Source organism: Cervus canadensis, chromosome 2 (genome assembly GCF_019320065.1).
Source record: "Cervus canadensis isolate Bull #8, Minnesota chromosome 2, ASM1932006v1, whole genome shotgun sequence".
NCBI classification, from domain to species: Eukaryota; Metazoa; Chordata; class Mammalia; order Artiodactyla; family Cervidae; genus Cervus; species Cervus canadensis.
This window is the reverse complement of record NC_057387.1, coordinates 109,878,761-109,901,604: the sequence shown is the minus strand read 5'-3', so window position 1 is coordinate 109,901,604 and position 22,844 is coordinate 109,878,761. Positions and strand designations below refer to the sequence as shown.

Genomic DNA, 22,844 nt, shown 5'->3' with positions numbered 1-22,844 from the left:
TGCTCACGTTGTGGAAACTAAAGTCAATGAACGGACAGAGAACGTCCCCAGAACCCACGTTTATGGCACGATCTCTGTAATCGCGAATTCAGGGCTGCCTGTCCCTCCTGGAGCTGACTCTGTGGGGAGGGAGAGACCAAAGGGAGTGCAGGACACATGGACCAGAGCGGAAATGTGTGTTTCTCACGGTGCGTGCGTGCTTAGTCACGTCTGTCTCTTTGCGACCCCATGGACTGTAGGCTGCCAGGCTCCTCTGTCCATGGGAATTTTCCAGGCAAGAATACTGGAGTGGGTTGCCATTTCCTTCCCCAGGGGATCTTCCCAACCCAGGGATCAAACCCACATTTCTAGCGTCTCCTGCATCAGCAGGCAGATTCTTCACCAACTGTGCCACCCGGGGAGCCTAAACTCCTGTAAAAAAATGTTCATGATGAAAAAAAAAAATTTGCAAGTTTGCAAATATGCAAATTTTTGCTTCAGATTCAGGACTGGTTGTCTGATAACCACAGATTCAGGTGGGAAGATGTGTGGTTACATGGCGTGAAGGGAGCAGGCACTCCACACCTTCCACATGGAAGCCTGCAAGATGGGTGTGGCTCTTATACGTGGGGCTGATGAGGTCGGACAGTGGCCTGGTGCAGGCAGGCTGAAGTGAAATATTCAAGCAGCAGTTGAAGCAATGCAATACTGCCGGCGGCAGGAGATTAAGTGTTGGAGCGAAGCAATCGGGGATGGGCTGGAGCCAGCGGAACAGCCTGACAGCCGGGAGAAGGAACCGGCGCCACGGCTGGCGCTGGCAGGAGCTGCTGGCAGGCCTGTGGGCTTGCCGACGAGACACGCAGGGACACTTGCAGGCGGTGCACGCGGCTCACGGCATTGGCTCGGGCCGTCAGCACAGGTGGGACGCCCCTCTAAGTGCATTTTGCCTCGGGGCAAGGTAAGACCACCAAGTATACTACAGATGACCCCCCGAGGGTCCCTGGCTACCCACAGTCATGCTAACTCTTGGCTAACACTTCTGGAGAAAATGACCTATAGAGAAAACGATTAATGCACCCCCCCCCCCAAAAAAAAAATTCCAGCCTTCCAAGGAGATTCCAGAGACTCCTCAGCCAATAGTTGTTGCAGAGATAATTGCTCTGAATCTATCAATAAAGCCGAGCTGCCCCTTCATTGACTGCGAGCACCAATTTCTTTCACCCAGCATTATAAGTTGGTGTTCACGGGCTCACTCCTGCCATTACGGTGATAAACAGTTTAAACCACAACAGGGTCTGACATGTAGATCAATTCTGGGTCCATAAAGAATCTACACAACAGGTTCTAGGACAGGAATTTACAGCCGCCAGTTTTTATTCTCTCTTGCTGCAAAAATTACTTCTGTCAAACACTTAGGAGAGTGAGGAAAAATGTAAAAAAATTAATTTTTCATGTACTACCAGAGCAGCCTTTCTCAACGCCGAAGCTCAAGATGAATATGTTTCTGCATTTAAAAAATTACTCGGAGCTGCATGTGGCGCTGAGTGGGAGTGGGTCCCAACCCTCCGCGCTGACTGCGAGCCGGCAGACAGCAATTTGAAACCCTGAGCTGAGCTGTCTGCATTTCCTCTCGGGGCAGCTGTGGGTCTCACGTTAGCAACGCCAAATTATATTAGACATTTAATTTTAAACCTCAGGTACTTAAATGTAAAACCTTACCACAGTAATAGTCATAAAGCAGTGGGGCATTCCATCTCACAGAATGGATTCTTCTTTCTCCTCCCCCCACCCCACTTAATTTAACCAGGACCTCCTGTTTTGTGGTTTTGCACACCACAAAGTCATCTAGGTAATTAGGAGTTTGCTCACAGCTGCTTGAAAGGCAGAAAACCCCAGGGTACCTGTAGGTCCAAAGGGAAGACTTGACAAAGTTCTCTGGAGCCAAAGTCTTAATTTAGAGTGGACGATGGGGTAGAGGAAAATGGAACCCCCACGTTATGTATTATTATGTACAATAAAAATGTGGGATAATAAGAAGGCATATTCACCAACACACAGGCACTCGGATTCAAAAGCTGCTGTCGTCCCCCTGCCCCTATTCCTGCGGCTACCACTGGGTAAGCTTTTCTATGACTCTGACATCCAAACCAGGGACACAGGGGAAAAAGATGATTAATTTTAAAAAAAGGGTGGTGTTTGTATTTCACTGAGACTTAGAGAAAAAACACGACAGAGAGCTCTTAATCACTGTTTCTTTTGTGGTTATTTTCCAAGCGTGGCAGGGAATGCGGATGCCAAGTTGAGGTCCTGAAATCCATTCATAACTGTGTTTTCTTGAAGTCAGCCGTCGGATCCTGTGCCCTGGTTTTTATTAACAATTGCTCGGGGTATGGCAGGACGGTACCATCAAGAGGGAAGCCGGGATGTTACTCTGGATGCAAGTGGGCCCCAGTCGCCTAGAATTCTTGACAACATGTGCTCCGAACCAGGAAGTCTAGCTGGAGCCTGGGACTCTGCGATTCTAGCCAAATTCCAGGGGCTGTCAGATACCACTTAGTCCGTGGGCCACACTTTGAGAAGCAAGGATCTCGAGCGATGGTTGTCAGACTTCAGCCCACAGCATCATTCCATGGAGGGTCTGTTAGCACAGATGCTGCTGGGTGCCACCCCTGAGTTTTAGATTCAGTGGGTCTGGGAAGATCACCTGGAGGAGGAAATGGCACCCCCACTCCAGTATCCTTGCCTGGAGAATCCCTGGGACAGAGGAGCCTGGTGGGCTGCAGTCCATAGGGTCTCAAAGAATTGGACATGACTGAAGTGACTTAGCACCCATGCACGGGACTGGGATGGGACTTAAGAATCTGTATTTCTAACCAGTTTCCAGGGGATATTGCCGTCACGGGTCTGGGCAGCCTATCTGAGAAGTGCTGATACAGAGAGTCTGAGGCCTGGAATCAGGCCGCCTGGGTTCACACAGCAGCTTCACCAGGAGGTGACTTTGCATAAGCGATACTGAGCTCTTCTTGTACCAGAGCCTCCCCGCCTGGAAATGGAGCCAAGAGCGGCGCCCACTCCACGGCGAGCAGACGTGACGGTCCACACGAGGGCCTCAATAACATCAGCTCTTTCTATCATGACTGCTGTGTCTCTCTTCAATCATATCTTGGGTGTGACACAGCCACCCGTCCTTAGGAAATACAGATGTGAGGGAAAATCCCTGTGAAACTCAGGACCCTTACTTCTGTGAAACATTCTGTTGTCTCTCTTGATCTTTGCTACTTGAAATGTCAGCTCTAAGTTTTAAACAAGATGCTAATTAACTCTGCAATTTAAAAAAAATTTATTTATTTATTTGTCTGGGCTGGGTCCTTGTCTCCCTGAGGTGGGCTTTCTCTCCTTGCGGCGAGGGGGGCTACTCCCTGGTTGCGGTTCGAGGGCTTCTCACTGCAGTGGCTCTCGGTTGTGGAGTACAGACTCCAGGCACACAGGCTCAGCAGCTGCGGCTCCCGGGCTCAGTTGCTCCCTAGCTCTTTCCAGACCAGGGATGAAACCCGTGTCCCCGGTATTGGCAGGTGGATTCTCAACCACTGGGCCACCAGGGAAGTCCTAATGTTGCAATTTTGACCCCTTATCATTCATCTCAAATAGATGGGGAAACAATGGAAACAGTGACAGACTTTATTTTTTGGGGGCTCCAAAATCATTGCAGATGGTGATTGCAGCCGTGAAATTAAAAGATGCTTACCCCTTGGAAGGAAAGTTATGACCAACCTAGAGAGCATATTAAAAAGCAGAGACATTACTTTGCCAACAAAGGTCCATCTAGTCAAAGCTATGGTTTTTCCAGTAGTGATGTATGGATGTGAGAGGTGGACTATAAAGAAAGCTGAGTGCCAAAGAATTGATGCTTTTGAACTGTGGTGTTGGAGAAGACTCTTGAGAGTCCCTTGGACTGCAAGGAGATCCAACCAGTCCCTCCTAAAGGAGACCAGTCCTGGGTGTTCATTGGAAGGACTGATGCTGAAGCTGAAACTCCAGTACTTTGGTCACTTGATGCAAAGAACTGACTCAGTGGAAAAGACCCTTATGCTGGAAAGATTGAAGGCGGGAGGAGAAGGGGATGACAGAGGATGAGATGGTTGGATGGCATCACCGACTCAATGAACATGAATTTGGGTAAACTCCAGGAGTTGGTGATGGACAGGGAAGCCTGGTGTCCTGCAGTCCATGGGGTTGCAAAGAGTTGGACATGACTGAGTGACTGAACTGAACTGCACTGAACTGTACAGACCAAGGCAATCACCTTCCGTGGGAAGAGGCTTCCAACCAAATCAAGCGTCTGGAAATCAGGGAGTCTCTGATGAGACAGAAGGTGCGGGGGTGCTTTGGCTCACACCTGTGACCAGAGGCAAAGAGCTACTGGGTAGAGGGGGAGTTAGCAAGTAAGGCTTTTTTTTTTTTTGGGGGGGGGGTGGGCTGCACTTTGCATTATGTGGGATCTTAGTTTCCTAACCAGAGATCAAACCCGTGCCTCTTGCATTGGAAGGACAGAGTCTTAAGCCTCGGAGCTCCAGGGAAGCCCCCTAGCGAGTCTCTGTGCAAACGGAAAATTTGTAAAGAATGGATTTTAGGTTCATATGCTGCTTCCAATGCTTTTCCTAAAAAAATATTCTGAGCATGTGGGAGGCCAACACTTGGGGGTGAAACTTATTCTTCTTTATTATTACATAGTTATACTCCCCAAACATAACTCTTATGGCACATAAAGAACCAAGCCCAAAGGCTGCTGCCCTAGTCAGGCTGCGCTGGGTGCTCAACAATTCTCAACAGACAAGGAAAGCTCTGGCCGGGGGCAGCTGCTGGGCAAGGCAGGGCCAGGGTGGTGTGTGCACCAGGCCGAGGGGGCCCAGGTCAGCTCCTCCTACCCTCAAACACGAGCGCGTCTTCTCAGAAAGAGGGCGACGGCAAAAACCTGCTCAGACAGCAAGACAATGCTAACTGAAAAATGGACACACTGCAGAGAACTGGGCAATGCAATTAAGTGTGTGATGGAGAAGGAAAGGGCAACCCACGCCAGTGTTCTGGCCTGGCAAACCCCATGGACGGGGAGCCTGGCGGGATATAGTCCACGGGGCTGCAGAGCGTCAGACACGACTTAGCGATTAAAACAACTAGCAGGTGGACTACTTGCCCCTCCGGAAAAAAAAAAAAGTGACCGTGGCAACAACAGCACATCTTCTGGGACAGAAGCCACAGGCGTTCGGAGCCCTGCACACCTAAGGACCACACAGGGGCGGGAAGAGCACACCCATCTGAAGATAAGATCACAGAGGTCGCCCGCCAAGGCTGTCCGGTCGGCAGGTGGAGCGGGGAGGGTCTCTGCTGGAAACACAGCCCCGTCTGCTGAGACGCTGGGCCTTCTGGGGCCCCGATGACTGTGAACGCACACGTGTCACCTTATAAGGGAATAAACTGCAGGCGGCTAATGTATAACGATTTCAACCCCATCACTGAATTTCTGGAGTTACTGTCATGATACCAGACGAGAGGTGAAACGCCCAGCCCCTGAAGAGGGTGGAGGCAGAGATTTGCTCTCCACGGAAGCATCTCGTTTTGTCTGAGGAAGGAGCGGGGAGTGGGGTACTGGGCTCTGGGTGAGGCCTTGTGTACACCCCAGGCCCGCGAGATCACAGCATCCTTTGGTGCTGCCTTCCCAGACCCCGCTTCCCCTCCTGGGCCTGGAGATGCCACTCCTTAAGGCCTCTGCTTGGCGGCGGCTGACGGAGGAGTGTGGGGGTAACTGGCGACAAGGAAGCTGTTTACCCAAAGTACACGTCCTGCGGCAGCAGCTGCTGGGTCTACAGGGAAGACCTGATGCTGAATCTTTTAATTAGAACAAATTATGCTAAAATTACTCTAAAACCCTGTCTGATAGATGACACTCTACAGTGGGAATTCCTTTAAATACCGGTGAACAGGCCACAGACAAAAATGCCACAGGCAAAGCATGTTGCGGTAAGCGGGGCCTCGATGCTGCATAATTCATGCACTCACACATATGTCAAGATGGTTTCCCGGGAGCACGTTTGCTTCCCAAGATGTCCACACTTGAAAAAAAGAAAAAAAAAAAAGCAAGGGGGAAGACTCTCCCAAACTTAAGAGGATATACCAGGAACATGGGCCAATGGCTAAGGAGGAAGAATTATGTGTTTTGATTTGATGCCAAAAAAGTGAAGCCTAACCACCTACACTGGTTCCACACTAATGCTGGAACATGAAGGCCACCTCGTGGAGGGACGTGTGAGCAGGGGAACAGCCTCTCCTAAAGCCTCAGTTTCCCAATCTGTCAAGTGGGGCGAACCTCCACCGCGTCCCTCCACTGGAGCGGGACACGGGATGACGTGGGTGAGGCTACCGATCGAGGACACAACTGCTCCACAGGTGGACGGCGGGCTGCACGCCTCGGCAGGGCGGCCGCGCTCACAGCAGAGCGCCGCGTCCAGCCCCTGGTTTACAACCGAGGACCGCGAGGCGGCCGCGGGTGCGCGGGGCCGTGCCTCTCTCTTACCACTGCTGACGGCTGAATTTGCAATGACCGTAGCCTCGCTCCACTGGTCGGCACTGGAGACAGAGTAGGACCGCTGCTGCATGCCGTCCGCTCGGCTGTTGAAGGAGCCCAGGCTGACGCCGCTCGCCATCTGAGACCCAGGCGCACTAGTGACATTCCCTAGGAATAAACAAGTCAGGTGAACACCAGTGCGCACCGCACACCCGAAGCCGGCACGAGTTAGTCTAGGGCTACGCGCCTGCGCGCCGTGGACCTGACGCCGCGCGCACCTGGCCTCCGGATTCACGGAGAGGAGAGGCAACGCCGCAAGCAACAACGCTCCGCAGGAAAGCAGGGTGAAGCAAGCCTCACGGTGCTCGACAAAGGAACCCAAGGCTTCAGGTGGCTGCAACCACCGCAAGCCAAGACAAAGACATGCACCGCCATCTCTAGACGGAGCAGCGGTGAAGACAGGAGACCCACTTCTGGGGAAAAAAAGAAAAAAACTACTCCCGGTGGGGCCTCCCTGGGGCCGCAAGGGTAAAGAATCCACCTGCCACTGCAGAAGCCTCAGATCGATCCCTGGGTCGGGAAGATCCCCGGGAGAAGGAACCCACTCCAGTATCTTGCCTGGAGAATTCCACGGACAGAGGAGCCTGGCGGGCTACAGTCCAAGGGGTCGCAAGGAGTTGGACACGGCTGAGCGGCTAAACAAGGATATTCCAGCAGGCCAGCGAGACAAGGTGGATCCTAGAGGAGTCCTGCTGCGTTGACGTATCGGTGCAAGCGAAACCATCACCAATAGGATTCCACTGTCTGCTGCCAGAGAGTTATTCTCATGGGACAGCCATACTTTATTATCAACACAAATCAGAGTTCCTAGATGCGACATGGGTGGCAGAGTCAGGCTCTTAAACCAGGTAAGTTTACTCTTCACCTTGAAAAGAGGCTACACGGAGGGAAAATAATCTTGGCAACTTCACAGCATGCAGTGTGGTGAAAAATGGGTCCATTTTATACCTAATGATTTGAATCAGTTGCTCAACATCAGAGTGAATTATTGTCCCCACAATTTCAGACCCAAAAATATAATTAAGCGCCTTTCTCTAAAGCTCAGCCAATCACACCTTGCTGCTAGGGAGTTCACTGGATCTATAAGGAGATCTTTGAGGGCATTAAACGTTTTTGTTTTTTTTTTTTTAATTCCTCCCATTTTGTTTTTGTATTTTTTAGTTTAGAACCAATTAAGTTCTAAATTGTTTCCATAAAAGGTTTTCATAGCCCACGATTTTAAATACATAGAGCATACTGCTGCTGCTGCTAAGTCGCTTCAGTCATGTCCAATTCTGTGCGACCCCATAGACGGCAGCCCACCAGGCTCCCCCGTCCCTGGGATTCTCCAGGCAAGAACACTGGAGTGGGTTGCCATTTCCTTCTCCAATGCATGAAAGTGAAAAGTGAAAGTGAAGTTGCTTAGTCGTGTCCGACTCTTAGTGACCCCATGGACTGCAGCCTACCAGGCTCCTCCACCCATGGGATTTTCCAGGCAAGAGTACTGGAGTGGGGTGCCATTGCCTTTTCTGATAGAGTATACTAGTAGTCCCCAAATCTGGCCAATTACCCATGGAGCTTTTTAAAAAACAGCAGCTGCAAAAAAAAATTCAAATTTTGATTCCAACGGTCTGGCGGGTAGAGCTCGAGGGAACACACATTTTTCAGAAGGACTTTGGTGGTCCTGGTGAGCAGCAAGAGGTGGAAACCAGGGCCCAGCCACAAACAAGGCCCTCACTGTCATTGCACGAAGCGATTAAAGAAGTGGAAAGATCCTGCTCTTAAAAATATATTTCTACCTTAAAAAACGATGCCGACTACATGCTGCCGTGGAAAGTGGGTGCATCTCGAATATCGCAAGGAAAATAAAAACTACAGTGGGAAGCTTTTCAGCACCAAGCACCACTGAGATCAGAGATGCTCTTGAGAAGTGCACCTGCCCTGGCTCCTCGGCCAAGCTTCAGGGGTCCTCAGCCAGCCAGCTCCCCGTCTCCCTCCTGGCTCGGATGTTCTGATTCTAGGACTTGCTCGAGCCCCAAGAACATGGAAAGTCTCACGTCCTGAATGATAGCGTCAAAACCAGCGCTGGCACCCGCTCCAGGGGCAGCAGGGGGCCAGGTGTGCGGCATCTCACAAGGGTGGGGTGCCCAGGCTCAGCAAGGCACTGCGAACAGCCACTGCACACGCTCCTCGGGGTCTTCTCCACCTGCCATCACTTAGGGAGCTGTCCTTGGGTGCACTTCGGCCAGATCCCTGCACAACGGGGCACTGTAACAGGAGCTGAGCGGGTGCTCCCCTCGGGCAGCTCGGCAGGGTCTCCCCTGCGCTGACACCTGAGTCTCCCACCACCTTCTGTTCGCACCTTCTCCCCTCTTGGGGAGGACACCCACCAGGCAGCATCCATCAGCTCGGGTACCTCTGGCTCCCTGCTCGGCTGGACCAGGTGGGAATACTGGAGTGTGAAGTGGGGGTGCACATGTCTGGGCTCCCTCCCTGAGCGGGTGCCCAGGGGTCCCTGTGCTGGAGGCTCGCTGGGGGGTCACCCCCCTCCTCTCCCTTTGGGTCCGGGGTGGTCCTGGTGCCACCTGCACTACGCCCTGGCGTCCCTCTGCCCACACCTCCGTCCCTTTGTAAAGAAACCCTTCTGACCAAAAAGGTGTGGTCCTCAGCCTTCTCTTCCCTGTGGGGACGCCCGTCCCACGCACCCACCATTTAAGAGGGGCTCACAACCTCTCCCGAGGCGCTGAGGCCCTTTCTGGTTTCATCAGCAGAACTCAGAAAAACACTAATATTTTTGGGACTTCCCTGGGGGGTCCAGTGGTGAAGACTCCAAGCTTCCAATGCAGGGGGGTTGCAGGTTGGACTCCCTGGTGAGGGAACCAAGATCCCCGCATGCTGGGCATGTGGCCAAGAAGAAAAATGCTAACATTTTTATGGTGGATGAAAGGAAAAGAAAGCAAACAGGAGGAAAAGCACAGGGATAAGACGCATGTGGGCTGTGACCCCACTCTGAGCCAGGCCCCCCCACCCCAGGCTGGGCTGCCCACAGGGATGCCTGCTGTTTAGTGAGAATGTTAAGGCGATGCTTCCATCCTCCCTTCAGTGCCCACCTGTACCTCTGACAAGTCCTTATCAAGGGTGGGCCTGTGTGTACTCAGTCATGTCCAACTCCTTGTGACCCCATGGACCCACAGAAGTCCACCAAGCTCCTGTGTCCATGGAATTCTCCAGGCAAGAATACTAGAGTGGGTTGCTATTTCCTTCTCCAGGGCATCTTCCTGACCCAGGGATGGAATGCAGGTCTCCTGCATTGCAGGTGGATTCATTACCGTGTGAGACACCAGGGAAGCCCATCAAGTGTGGGATTTATCCACAAAATCTCATTTCATACTACCTTTAGGCACACAAGGCCAAAACACCTGAAAAGCCAAGAATAAGCTCACCATCTATCCATCTTTGGGCTGATGAATCGATTAGGTGACTTTTCCTTTGTTCATTCTGTCTGGGGTGTGGCTCCGAGGACAACCAGCCGCAAACCCTCCTGACACATTTGCTTCCATCAAAAGGTGGACGGGATGATCTAAGTGTGTCTATCCCTGACTACTCAGTACCAGACTCCAGGAATAAGCGTCCACACACACTCAGGTGCCGAGCTCAACCTCAACTCCAGATCAGGGACACAGGAAACGTTCAAGTGGAGACATTCAATAAAGGGCTAATCTTAGGATGATTAGCTCTTCATCTTAAGGTCAAACATCTACCATAGGAAAGCAAAGGGGTGGATTCATTACAAATGTACACGCTAATGAAAAACTATGTGATGACGCTGATTGTACAAGTGGTTTTTCAACTTCCAGTTGCTTGCTGAATGACATTTTTAGCATAGTATGCTGCTGGTGGATCCGCTCTGGGGTTCAGATCCTGAGGGGGCCCCCAAGGAACCAAACTGGGGTCTCTGGAGTGAAGAAATTCCCGTAAGGCTGTGTGGTCCTGGTGTCTGATTGTAGAATCTGTATGAGACCCAAAACAGCTGTGTGGAATCCTTAGGCAAGCCCACGCCAAGGGCCCGCCAGCTGGCGAGGATCTTCTTATCCCTACATGCTCAGTCATGTCTGACTCTTTGCGACCCCATGGGTTGTAGCCTGCCAGGCTCCTCAAGGGGATTCTCCAGGCAAGAATACTGGAGTGGGTTGCCATTCCCTTCTCCAAGGGATCTTCCTGACCCAGGGATCTAACCTGCATCTCCTGCAAAGGAGGCGGGTTCTTTACCACTAGTGCCACCTGGGAGTTTCTTCACTCCAGAGACCCCAGTTTGGTTCCTTGGGGGCCCCCTCAGGAGCTGAACCCCAGAGCAAATCCTCCTGGGAGGCGCTAGTGGTAAAGAACCCGCCTGCCAAGGCAGGAGATGCAAAAGATGCAGGTTCGATCCCTGGGTTGGGCAGATCTCCTGGAGGAGGAAATGGCAACCCACTCCAGTATTCTTGCTTGGAAAATTCCATGGACAGAGGAGCCTGGAGGGCTACAGTCCATGGGGTCACAAAGAGTCAGACACGACTGAAGTGACAGGCATACAAAAGAATGAAATTCTGCCATTTGCAGCAAGATGGATGGACTTGGAGGGCATTAGGCTGAGTAAGATAAGCCAGACAAAGACAAATACTACATGATATCATGCATACGTGGCACCTAAAAGCCACAACAAAGTGAGTATAACAAAGCAGCAGACACATGGCCAACAAAGGAGCTGTTACCAGTGGGGAGAGGGAAGGGGTAGGGACAAAAACTATTAGGTATAAAATAAGCTTGTACAACATGGGGAATATAGCCAATAGTTTATCATTCTAAATGGAGTATAACCTTTAACATTGTGACTCACTATACCTGTAACTTGCATAATAACATTGTACTTCAATAAAAAATTTTAAACACATTTAAAAGGATAAAAAAATCATATAGACACGCACCAACAACCCACCAGAACAACATATATAAGAATGTACATGGCAGAATTATTCAGAATAGTTCCACACTAGAAACGGCTGAAATGTCCATCCATCCACCACGGGGATCTCGTGGGAGATCCTCACCAGTAAGATGGAGTGGACCGTGACGTGGGCCACCTCAGGACAGACATCAGACAGAATGTGGGCCCACAGAAGACAAAGCCCAGGGCACCACCAGTCCTGGTCCCCACACAACCATACAATGGGGCAAACCCAACAGGCAAACCCAACTGTGGAGCAGGAAATGAGACGAGGCACCCCCCTTCATGTGTGAGTAGGGGGAGATGCAGGCAGTGGAGGGATGGGACCCAGGGGGCTTCCTGGGCTGCCGGCCACCTGCTGCAACTTGACCTCCACGCTCGTCACCCACATTGTTGTTTAGTCGCTCAGTCGTGTCTGACTCTTTGCGACCCTCGAGGACAGTAGCCCACCAGGCTCCTCTGTCCATTGGGTTTCCCAGGCAAGAATACTGGAGCGGGTTGCCATTTCCTCCTCCAGGGGATCTTCCCGACCCAGGGATGGAACCCACATTTCTGTGTCTCCTGCACTGCAGGTGGATTCCTTACTGCTGAGCCACAAGGGAAGCCCCATACACTTAGCTAGAACTTAGGAGTTTGCGCTTTCTAAATGTATATTCTGGAGAAAGAAATGGCACCCCACTCCAGTACACTTGCCTGGAAAATCCCATGGATGGAGGAGCCTGGTAGGCTACAGTCCATGGGATCGCAAAGAGTTGGACACGACTGAGTCACTTCACTGTATATTAAATCAATATCATTTAGTCCCCCCCACCTCAAAAAAAAACTCTTAAAAAAAGAAAAGAAAAAACTCATTTGAATGGTTTGTGAATGCAGAGGTCAGATCAGGAAGCATGAGAAAAAGTCATTAAGGAGCAAGGAGACAGTTTCACCAGCGTTAAGTCCCAAAGAGTGGTCCAGCCCTACGAAGTACGGGATGCTGGCGTCCAGAGGAAGGGAGGCACAAAGGGACCGCTTTGGTATCGTCTCAGTGTTTCCCCCCAGGGTCTGCATTATCACGACAGACATGGTCGACTTCCTGGTCCACTCTGAACTCAGAAGCCTGCTTCCTCAAAGACCCCTTCTCTGGATCATCTGGCCGCTGGCCTTGATGGGCAGGGGTGGCTGCATTACGATGCTAATCCACGGAGCCTCACGCCAGCCCCTTGATATGGAGATGTGTGTGCCCACTGGGCCGGCTGATTAGTGCAAGCTTCCATGTGTCAAAAGCGCCAGATTCTTCCCCAAGAATAATTTTAGCTTTACTTACATCCCTAAAGTGTGAGAGTTGATTTGAAAAGGTACTTACCTCCACCATATGCTATTTTTCTTTAAACAATTTGCATTTCAAAGTGAATATGGCATTTATAGCTGAATGAATATCAGTATGTTGCCTGATCTCACACAAGCATGAAAAAGATGCTGGTTTTCTATTGAACAAGAATGTTTTCATTCGCCAAATGACATCAAAGACAGAATTCCTCTTTTAAGCTATAGGCTTATTACATTAAAATAGCCTGTCCTGATTTAAAAAAAAAAATACCCTGAAATAAGGCTTTTCATAGCATTCAAATAGAGATTCATCAACAATCTTTTTTCTTTAATACAGAATTCTGCTCACTGCATGTCCTGAGTTTGGTTTATCTTCAATAATGAGATTTGATCCTTCCTACCAATGCTTCAACTGGGAAAACAATACTTGGCATTTGGCTTACTGGTGAGTCAGCCTGGAAAAGGGCAGAAACTCTTGGTGATGGTGATAATGAAGTTTCATGCAGTCTGAGAGTGGAGAAGAAAAACCCAAAGAGGATTCTGTGAGTGCGTGAATATGAAACAGACCTTTATTTCCGTTGTGGGACTTTGTAATTTTTTAAAATAATCATAATTATAGGAAAAAGATTGATAGGTACTCACTGTTTCCCCTCGGAGGTCTCACCCTTTGAAATACAGACTGCTCTTGGAGGCCTTTTTTTCATTCCTATGTGGCTTCAAATCTTATTAAAAAAACTCAAGAGTTCAAGGTTACCATGTAAACCTATGGCTACGCCCCAGCCCGCTCTGAGCATGGGAGGGAAAACCAGGTTGGCTGGAATCAGGTTGGGACAGTGGAGGCCTTCCTAACGGCTACATCACTTCAAACTAGGCCTTCGCCATCTGTTCTGTCCTCTAATTATAAACCCAAAAATAATATAATTCACAACACTACCATAAAAAGTGAGATACAAATGATTTAAGTGCCTGTGAGGAGGGCCCATTCGCCTCACTATTTGCATTGGAAATCTGCCCTCCTTTTGGCAACCAGGATTTCAGGCTAAGAGGATTTTTTTTTTTTTTTTCTCCCAAGGACACTTTCAGTAGCTTTTCTTAAAGATGCAGGCGTTCAGGACTCAGCACTATGGGACAGTTGTTTTGTAAAAGAGCGCAGTTCAACACGTTTACCACTGAGATAGGAATCTTGTGTTTCTCAGAATGCTGTGCATTTTGTTTTTTTTTTTTTTTTTGGTTATATATCTTCTGCAGTATGCTTACTGGAGAAAAAAGAATGTACAGAGTCCAGACTCAGGGGTAATGACAAATCTAATTACTCTAAATAAAATATTGTGGCCATGCCCAGAATTGAAAATCCTGGGATTAAGACAGTCCATGGTTATTTCCTAAAATGTGGAAATAGCTCATTTTATTCCAATTTCTCCCTGTTCTAAAGGTGATGCCAAGGGGAAAAAAAATGGGAGTATGCTTTGCTGTAGGAATTACTTATACTTATTTTGCAAGGTTATACAGATATGCAGATAATGTAAATTAGAAGTCTACCAGAATTGCATCCAATAGATCAACTCATTGTTGGACATTACATATTTTTCTTAGTTATGACCACAGAAAAGATGTAATATTCTATTACACTTCTTTAATATAACTTCCCATCCATTTCTCCTTATTGTTCCAAAACCTTCATAATAATTTTAGATCTATAACATCTTACTGATTTAATGGAGATAACTTGCCATTAATGGAGATAACCTGCCATTAATGGAGATAACCTGCCATTTTCTTACCTCTGCATTGTTTTGACTGTTTGAAATTTCTCATTACTATAAACAATATTGCAAGGGACATCTACTTTTAGACAATTCCTTAGGCTGATATCCTAGAAGAGTTATATTAATGATTGGGTCAAACAGCATTAACATCTTTCTGACTCATGATATATGCTATGAATTAATTTTCTTAATGACCAGTGTGGTGTTGGAGGAGACTCTTGAGAGTCCCTTGGACTGCAAGGAGATCCAACCAGTCCATTCTAACGATCAGTCCTGGGTGTTCACTGGAAGGACTGATGCTGAAGCTGAAACTCCAATACTTTGGCCACCTCATGTGAAGAGTTGACTCACTGGAAAAGACCCTGATGCTGGAAGGGATTGGGGGCAGGAGGAGAAGGGGATGACAGAGGATGAGATGGCTGGATGGCATCACCAACTCGATGGACATGAGTTTGAGTAAACTCTGGGAGTTGGTGATGGACAGGGAGGCCTGGCGTGCTGCGATTCATGGGGTCTCGAAGAGTCAGACACGACTGAGCGACTGAACTGAACTGAGTGGGCTAAAAGAAGATGGAACCTGAACAAACAAGTCAGGTCATAGTTTGTAAAATGGACACAACAGTAACGATGATGATCATAATGATGAGATAATCATAACAGCCCCCTGAGGTTAATAATACAAGGACCAAATTACATAAAGCACTTTGTCAACTGCTAAGCTTCTGAAGATGGTAGTTGTTATTAATTTTGCCAATGGTGAGTTTTCCTTTTCCTTACAGTTTAGTTTTTTTCAGCAAAAATGGTGACACTGATAATTTATGTTTGACTTTAAAATCTAAAAAGTCTGGATATTCTACTCCTGTTTCCTGTGTGGCAGCGTCCTGGTGTGTGTAAGTTGTCAGACTGTTTGCCTTGTATCTGTGTTTCGCTGTTCTAGTGAACACTTCCCATGAGCCCAAGCACTCACTCACTGGACGGTGTTTCTTGAACCCCTGCTCCTGCACACGGACATGTACAGTGTTTAGCCTTGGGACAACTTGACGACACTCTTCCCACTCTTAGTCTCTCCACCAGAGGTAATGCTGAAGTCATCAGAAGTAGAGCAGATAAAGTGAAAGACAGAAAGAGAAGAAATCACGTGCTTGGGGCTAACGCAAGCAAAGGATGAAAGAGAGGACCTCACGGTGAGGACAGGCGAGCTGGAGCGTCCATGGCCCATCCCACTTACATCTCGTCGCTGGGACGCTGCACCACCGTGGGGACGGATAGAATTTGATGTCTGCTACGATTTAGGATGAAACCCTTAAGCCCATCAGAAGGTAAGTTCTAATAACTGGAAATGGCTTTAAGTATTTACTCCAAAGACAAAGCCTGTGTCTTCCAGATGAGTGGTGTGGCATTCATTCTTGCCGATGACACTGGCACTTCTCATCCTGCCTGTTTATATGTGAGTGATGAACACGTGGCAACCACTCATTCTGAAGATGCTGACGGAGAGCAACCACCACTTGTGCTTATTTACATGATGCTTCCTTAGCCACAAGCCATTTCTCCATACAGAAGATGTATTGGCCCCATACAGGTTCTATGAACAAGTTTACATGCAGTGGTTATAATGAGGTATGACAACATTACACAAAAGGAGGTTAACACTAAGGATTTTCTTTTAAGTAATAAAACATGAATTTAACACTCACACAGTTAGTTCAGTTGCTCAGTTGTGTCTGACTCTTTGCGACCCCATGGCCTGGAGTACGCCAGGCTTCCCTGTCCATCACCAACTCCTGGAGTTTGCTCAAACTCACGTCCATCAAGTTGCTGATGTCACCCAACCATCTCATCCATCCCCTTCTCCTGCCGTCTTCAATCTTTCCCAGCATCAGGGTCTTTTCCAATGACTCAGTTCAATAATGTTTTATAATACACGAAGTCCAAGATTCTCATATCTTGTCTTCTAGTTCCTTATTTGGCTCTATGCCCTTAAGAACTTAGTTTAATTGTTCAGTCCCTTCTCTAACATGTTCTTCCTTCTCCATCTGATATATGCAATAGGTATGTTTTGCACAAAATTCCCTGTGACTGAGCAGCGCACTGTTTGAGGGCAGGTGTCTGGCTCTCGCTGCATCTTATAAGCCCTTTCAAGGAGGCGGCCGTGATGCCCACACCACGGCCCCACGCGCAGGCCTGTCCACCTGGACTTCCTCCTCTCCTCTGCAGGTCTCACAGAATCGTCTCTTAGGACTGAATGGAGACCCTGTCTGTGAGCAGTGAGGACGCCGAGGGACCCCATGTTTGCAACTGTGAGGATGTGAAGGGGCTACTTGCTTGTGAGTCAGGACATTTGGGGGTTGCCTCCTCACTAGGAATATTCCAGAGAGAGGCAAGGTCTCTGTAGGCGTGGTTACTTGAAACGCCAGGCCACAAAGTTCAGAGCTGGTAAAACATCAGGATGACTTGGTTCTCCTCTGCCAATGTGGGAATGGTTACGTAGCAAGTAGGCCAACCATGGACTTGACTCTGGCACAGAAAGGCTCTAACCTGAGGCCCTGGTCCCAGTCATGGCCCCGGCCAGCCTTCCTGAAGACCGTGGGTCATGTACTGACGTCTGTCTCAGAGCTCTGCCTCCCCTAGCCCTTTTCCTATAGCCCTTCCATGCTGACTATTTTGCTGATCATGAAAGCATCGTATCAACAGCTGAAATCCTATTCTCCACTGAACACACACATTTTTGAGAGGGGAGAAAGTCTCTGCAGCAACTTTTATTTACTTATTGGAATATCTGTTCCCATAGAGATGTACAACTTAGTATTGCCAACATCCCTTGTATGTTTATAACAAAAATCATGAAGAATTAACTTGCTTTTGTCAGTTCTTACAGAAAGGAACACTCCATTTGGAGTTTAAATGACTGAAGATGGTTTCCTTAAACTGGAAGGTGTGGCTTTGATTTTTACATGAACTGTACCCCAATGGTCTGAACCACAGAATACTGCAATGGAGGAACCGTTATCTGAAAGCTGACATAGTTACCCTCAATATTTATCACTTACATCTCACATGACGGGTGATATCCAAGAATATTTACTTCATGCAAAAATAATTGCCAGGTCATGACATTAGGAGAGGAAAACAAAGGAAGAGAAATAGTGGTCTACATCTCAAAGAGTTTACAGTTTAATGCTGCAAACCATATAGTACACATTTGCCTAAGCCTCAGTGGGAAAAACGTATAAACAGAGAAACAACTAACAGTAAGAAGGCATTTCTCCTAAGAGCAGAAGACGCCGAATTAAATAATAGCTTGAGTCATTTCACTTCAGATGTCACCAACTTTCTCAAATTCTAGTCTTAGAGAAACCCCACGAGACATTTTTAACCTAAAAATAATGAATTAGTACTTAGGCACCAAAACCTAGCCCGCTGAAACCTGGTTTATGCAAGCAGACCTCACCATGTGATGCTGACTTGGGGGAGTATTCTGGAGCAAATTAATTCTCAACCAAGAAGGCAAGCGTCTGCAAGCGTTCCGCCAAGTTACAGGAGTTTAGCCGACGCGTCCAATTTATGTACCGGCGGGTTCATGCTGTAAACAGAACCCAGGGTGTGGGCGATAATCGGGTGACCAAGGCAGGGACGGGGTGAGAAGCCAGGCTCTGAAGTCCTAACAAGCCTGAGACGTGACCACCGGGAGGGGATCGCTCATCCGGCTCACGGAACAGGCTCTGGAGTTATTACCATGTCTCCTAGACCATCTGAAACTAAACAAAGAAAAACTTTTGTTTCTACGAGACAACCATGGATCCAGTTTTGATGTTGCGTGATTTTTTTTTTTTTTTTTAATAGCTATTACCACTGTAGCAGCAGCTTAGCGATTCGGCGTCTGCAGTGTGAGCAGTTTTGATAAACAGCCTCTGCGGGCCACACAACGGGGATAATGTATCCTTAAGTACCGCCAATGAGCTGCCATTCTGCACAGCCAATTACTTCTGTGCGTCTGTCACTCAAAGGAAAAATGACTGAGCCCATTAGATCAAACCTTTGTCACTGTTCCTAATGCACTCTTAGGCCTCATTAATCTCCGGGAGCAGCAACAGAGCCGGCGGTGTCTCATTGCCTCCCCCGATCAGGCCCACGTGAAGCCTCTCATCTCTCCCCCAAGTGCTCCGCGTTAATCAAGCTCTCCTTATTACCCCAGTCCCTGTCACGGCGGAGAGCGCGCTCCCTCTTAAATGCTCTCATTATGACCCATCTTTAGAGCCGGCTAAGTGGAAAAAAAAAAAAAGAGAGAGAGAGGAGAGGGAGAGAGGGAGAAAGAGGACGGGAGAGAAAGAGGAGAGGAAAAAGCAAGTCCGATCACATTAATATTCATGACAATAATTAGTATTCTAGGTCACTGAATATTCATGCTATTAGTTTGGTTTTTTATGGGTTTGCTGGATGTCCTGATTACTGAAGTGTGGAGGAAAACAGCATGGTTGAGACTTTCGATGTCAACGGCGGTTCAGTCCGCAAAACACGTTGAGATCCTTGCCTCCCCCCCACCCCAGAAAAAAAATCAGCTCGACCCTTGGGGATGGCTTTCCTATTTCGAAACCGCTGGGGGCCTGCGTGGGGGGGAGGTGGAGGAGAAGGGAGGGGAAAGGTTTCCCCCCTTTCACAGAGGTCCCAGCGTCAGTCTGGTGAGGATGAAAACACACCCACAAACATCCAACAAAAGACGCACTTTGGGGACCACAAGACAGCTGTCATCTCGAGATGGAACACCGCAATCAGGAGCTGGGGAGGACGGGAATAGAGAGAGGGTGGACACACAGAACCAAAGCAGGGTGCCCCGTGGAGATTCGGGGACGTCCTGATGGGGACATCTCCTGCTGCCATCGTGGGCGGAGCTGGGGGGTGGGGGGCAGGGGTTTAGTAAGTCTAAGCCACTAAGTCTACCCAACGGCTAAATAAACACTTCATGGCACCTGCAAAATTAATTCAAAGACCTAATTTCTCAACTCTCTTCCTTTTCTTCACTGGTGATGAGCAGGACTATCATGATGGATTCCTGACACAGTGCTGAAGAGTCAGGCTTTGGAAAGGCACAGGTTGTGTTATCCTTAAAGGGATGGAGGTAGGCACTGTTCTCCCGTTTTTGAGATGAGGAAGTTGGGGGTTTAGAGACAACTGCACAAGGTCCTAAGATGGGGGAGTCAGCATTCAGTTTAGTGACTCCAAAGCCTGTGCTGTTGGCCCTTACGTTTTCCTGCTTTCTATTGAAATGTCAAAATAACTGTCAGAGCTGACATAACTCTGTATTCAGTCATATGTGGATACAGTTCTACCAACCTGGCCCAAAACTCATGTCAAAAAGTATTTCTGGACATTTGACCACCTTCTCTGGAAAAGTTCTTTTCAGAAAGTTTAGTCGCTCAGTCGTGTCCGACTCTTTGCAACCCCATGGACTGTAGCTTAAAAGGCTCCTCTGTCTATGGGATTTTCCAGGCAAGAGTACTGGAGTGGGTTGCCATTTCTTTCTCCAGAGGATCTTCCCGACCCAGGGATTGAACCTGGGTCTCCCACGTTGTAGGCAGATGCTTTACCGTCTGAGCCACCAGGGAAGTGGAAGTCCTTCCACCTTCTCTGGAAGCATCCCTGAAATGACAGGTAGATTCTCTAAAATGTGACTTCTGATGGGTTCCCTTAGAATGGCAATGTAGGACTTCCCTGGTGGTGTGGTGGATAGGAATCCACATGCCAATGCCGGGGACATGGGTTCTATCCCTGGTCTAGGAATATCCCACATGCTGCGGAGCAACAAGCTAGTGAGCCATAATTACTGAGCCAGTGCTCTAGAGCCCACCAGTGGCAACTACCGAGCCCATAAGCTGCAACTACTGAAGCCCGTGTGACTAGAGCCTGTGCTCCACAACAAGAGAAGCTACAGCCACGAGGATCCTGTGCACTGCAGCAGAGAGTACCCCCCGCTTGCTGCAACCAGAGAAAGCCCGCACAAACCATCAAAGATCCAGCACAGCTAAAACTGAAAACAAATGAACAAAAAGAATGGAAAAGGCACATGCTGCCCTGGGCATCCTGAGAAAGTGATCTTGGAGGAAGGGAACGATGTGATGGGGAAGGGGGAATTTAATCAGGTCGGAATCAATAAATATCTTCTGGATTCTCCTTCTTCTTGTTGGAGTAGATGCTGAAGTAATTTTTTCAAAAATCCATTGAGAGGGAAATGTCCTATATCCATGTATGTTATCCAAAAATATTTTCTTTCTGCCTTCACACTTGATTGATAATAGTTTGACTCTACATAAGCTTCTAAATTCAAAATGATTTGTCCATGTAACAAATACAAGGTGTTGCTCTTGAGAAGGCCAAGGTCTATAAGAGTTTTCTTCCTTGATAGGTTAACCTCAGTCTTTCCTTAACTTGGATGCTTTGGGGAACTTGTCCATGTTGACAGAGCTTACTCTCCCATCCAATTTGATACTTGACTCTTCAAATGGGAAGACGCTGGCATTTTCTTGGTCCTCTCCAGCATCCTTTCTTCTGTTATATCTTTGATTGCCAGCAGTATCTTTAGCCGTGTGCTTTATAGTTTGTAATCCATTTACTGAAATTTTTATTTTTGCAATTTCCCCCCTTAATTTCTCCTCAGATTTTTCATACACTCTTTTGTTTGCTTCATCTTGTGAATGCAAGAAGCAACCTCTTAAATCTTTCTGATGATAGCACTTGTTGCTGCTTAGTCACTCAGTCGTGTCTGACTCTTCTGCGACGGCAGCCTGCCAGGCTCCTCTGTCCATGAGATTTCCCAGGCAAGAATAGCTGAAGTGGGTTGCCATTTCCTTCTCCAGTACATCTTCCTGACCCAGGAATTGAACCTGTGTCTCCTGCTTGGCAGGCAGATTCTTTATCGCAGAGCTACCTGGGAAGCCCTGATAGTAAGTTGTAATTTCCATTTGCAGTGGAGTTGGGAGCCTCCCCATCTTCACTGCAGCCCTTCTGCTCTGGTTAACTCACAAGTCCCAAAATGAGGCCCAGGCTGGGTCCACAGTATGCAGGTATGACAATGTGTTTTTCCTCCTCCTTCCCAACCCCCTGGCAAAACGTGATGTTAATATCATCAGATTTCCAGCATTTCAATGTCTGAGATGTAGTCAGCATTACAATACTGGCAAACCACTCCCCAATACTAGGAATAGCATAAGGCTCACCCTCCCCCCAAGTAATTTTCTATCCCATTGCCCCTTTTAGACCCACCAGCTTCAGTGGTCTTATTTGTGTGTTTATCGTCTGACTCCTCCAGCCCCCGCTGGCGTGTACAGCCCTTGGAGGGAGGGTCTCGTTCCACCCCCTGAAACTCCAGAGCACTAATCAGGGCTGGGCAGGCAGCAGGCTCAGTGAGGATGGTAAGGGGATGATACAGGAGGCAGAGCAATACACTACCCAAACCATCACACTTGTTGAGATAATCTAAAAGTCAACATCGACACAGTTAGGCATCATGAGACTTGAAACGCGGAATGCATCATGACGGCACACTAGAAAACCAAGAGAAACATCTGGATAATTATTTCAACTAAGAAACAGTTAAGATGGCTGGATATAAAAAATACAAAATCTCAGAGCTTTCTTATTTCTTACCAATTAGATGATATAATAGACACCCCCCCCCAAATATAACTTTCACATTTCACCAAAAATTATAAAGTAATAGAATGGATTAACAGTAATCTGGTCTATCCTAACAGTAATGGAATAAATTAACATACAGAGGGGTATATAATAAGTTTGAATAAATGGGAAAGAAGTGTGTTAGAATAAGAAACTCAATATAGCTAAGATGTCAGTTCCTCTACTACTAATTCATAGATTAACAGCATGACAATTAGAGTCACAATGAGATTATTTTTAGGGGGAAGAGAAGGTTTCAAGTTATTCTGAAGTTTATTGGAAAAAAAATAAATGGGTGGCAATAACCAAGAAAAACTATAAAATCAAAGAGTAATAAGAAACTATGTTATAGGTTATATTACCAGGTATAAATCGAGCCATGAATCTAAGACAGCGGAGGAAATCCACACAATGTGGAGAAAGTAGGTCAATGGAATAAAATTTTAAGCTCAGAAACACAACTAATTTGATTAAATGAGTTAGTTGCACAAGAAAGGAGACAAAGAGAGTCAACAGCAAAAGGAAATAACAAAGAGAG

General features: G+C 47.9%; 1 protein-coding gene across 5 annotated transcripts in view; it reads right to left on the bottom strand.

Moving 5' to 3' along the window:
* The window catches only part of AGAP1 (ArfGAP with GTPase domain, ankyrin repeat and PH domain 1), a 574,797-nt gene that overhangs the window by 160,429 nt on the left and 391,524 nt on the right, over positions 1 to 22,844 (bottom strand). For 3 of the 5 annotated variants that reach the window (XM_043462059.1, XM_043462057.1, XM_043462055.1), the window contains exon 12: positions 6,548 to 6,706. The exons of the other annotated variants lie outside the window; for them this stretch is intronic. In XM_043462059.1, coding sequence (XP_043317994.1) covers positions 6,548 to 6,706 — 159 coding nt within the window. The remainder of the gene's footprint in view (positions 1 to 6,547; positions 6,707 to 22,844) is intronic. 5 annotated transcript variants of the gene reach the window in all.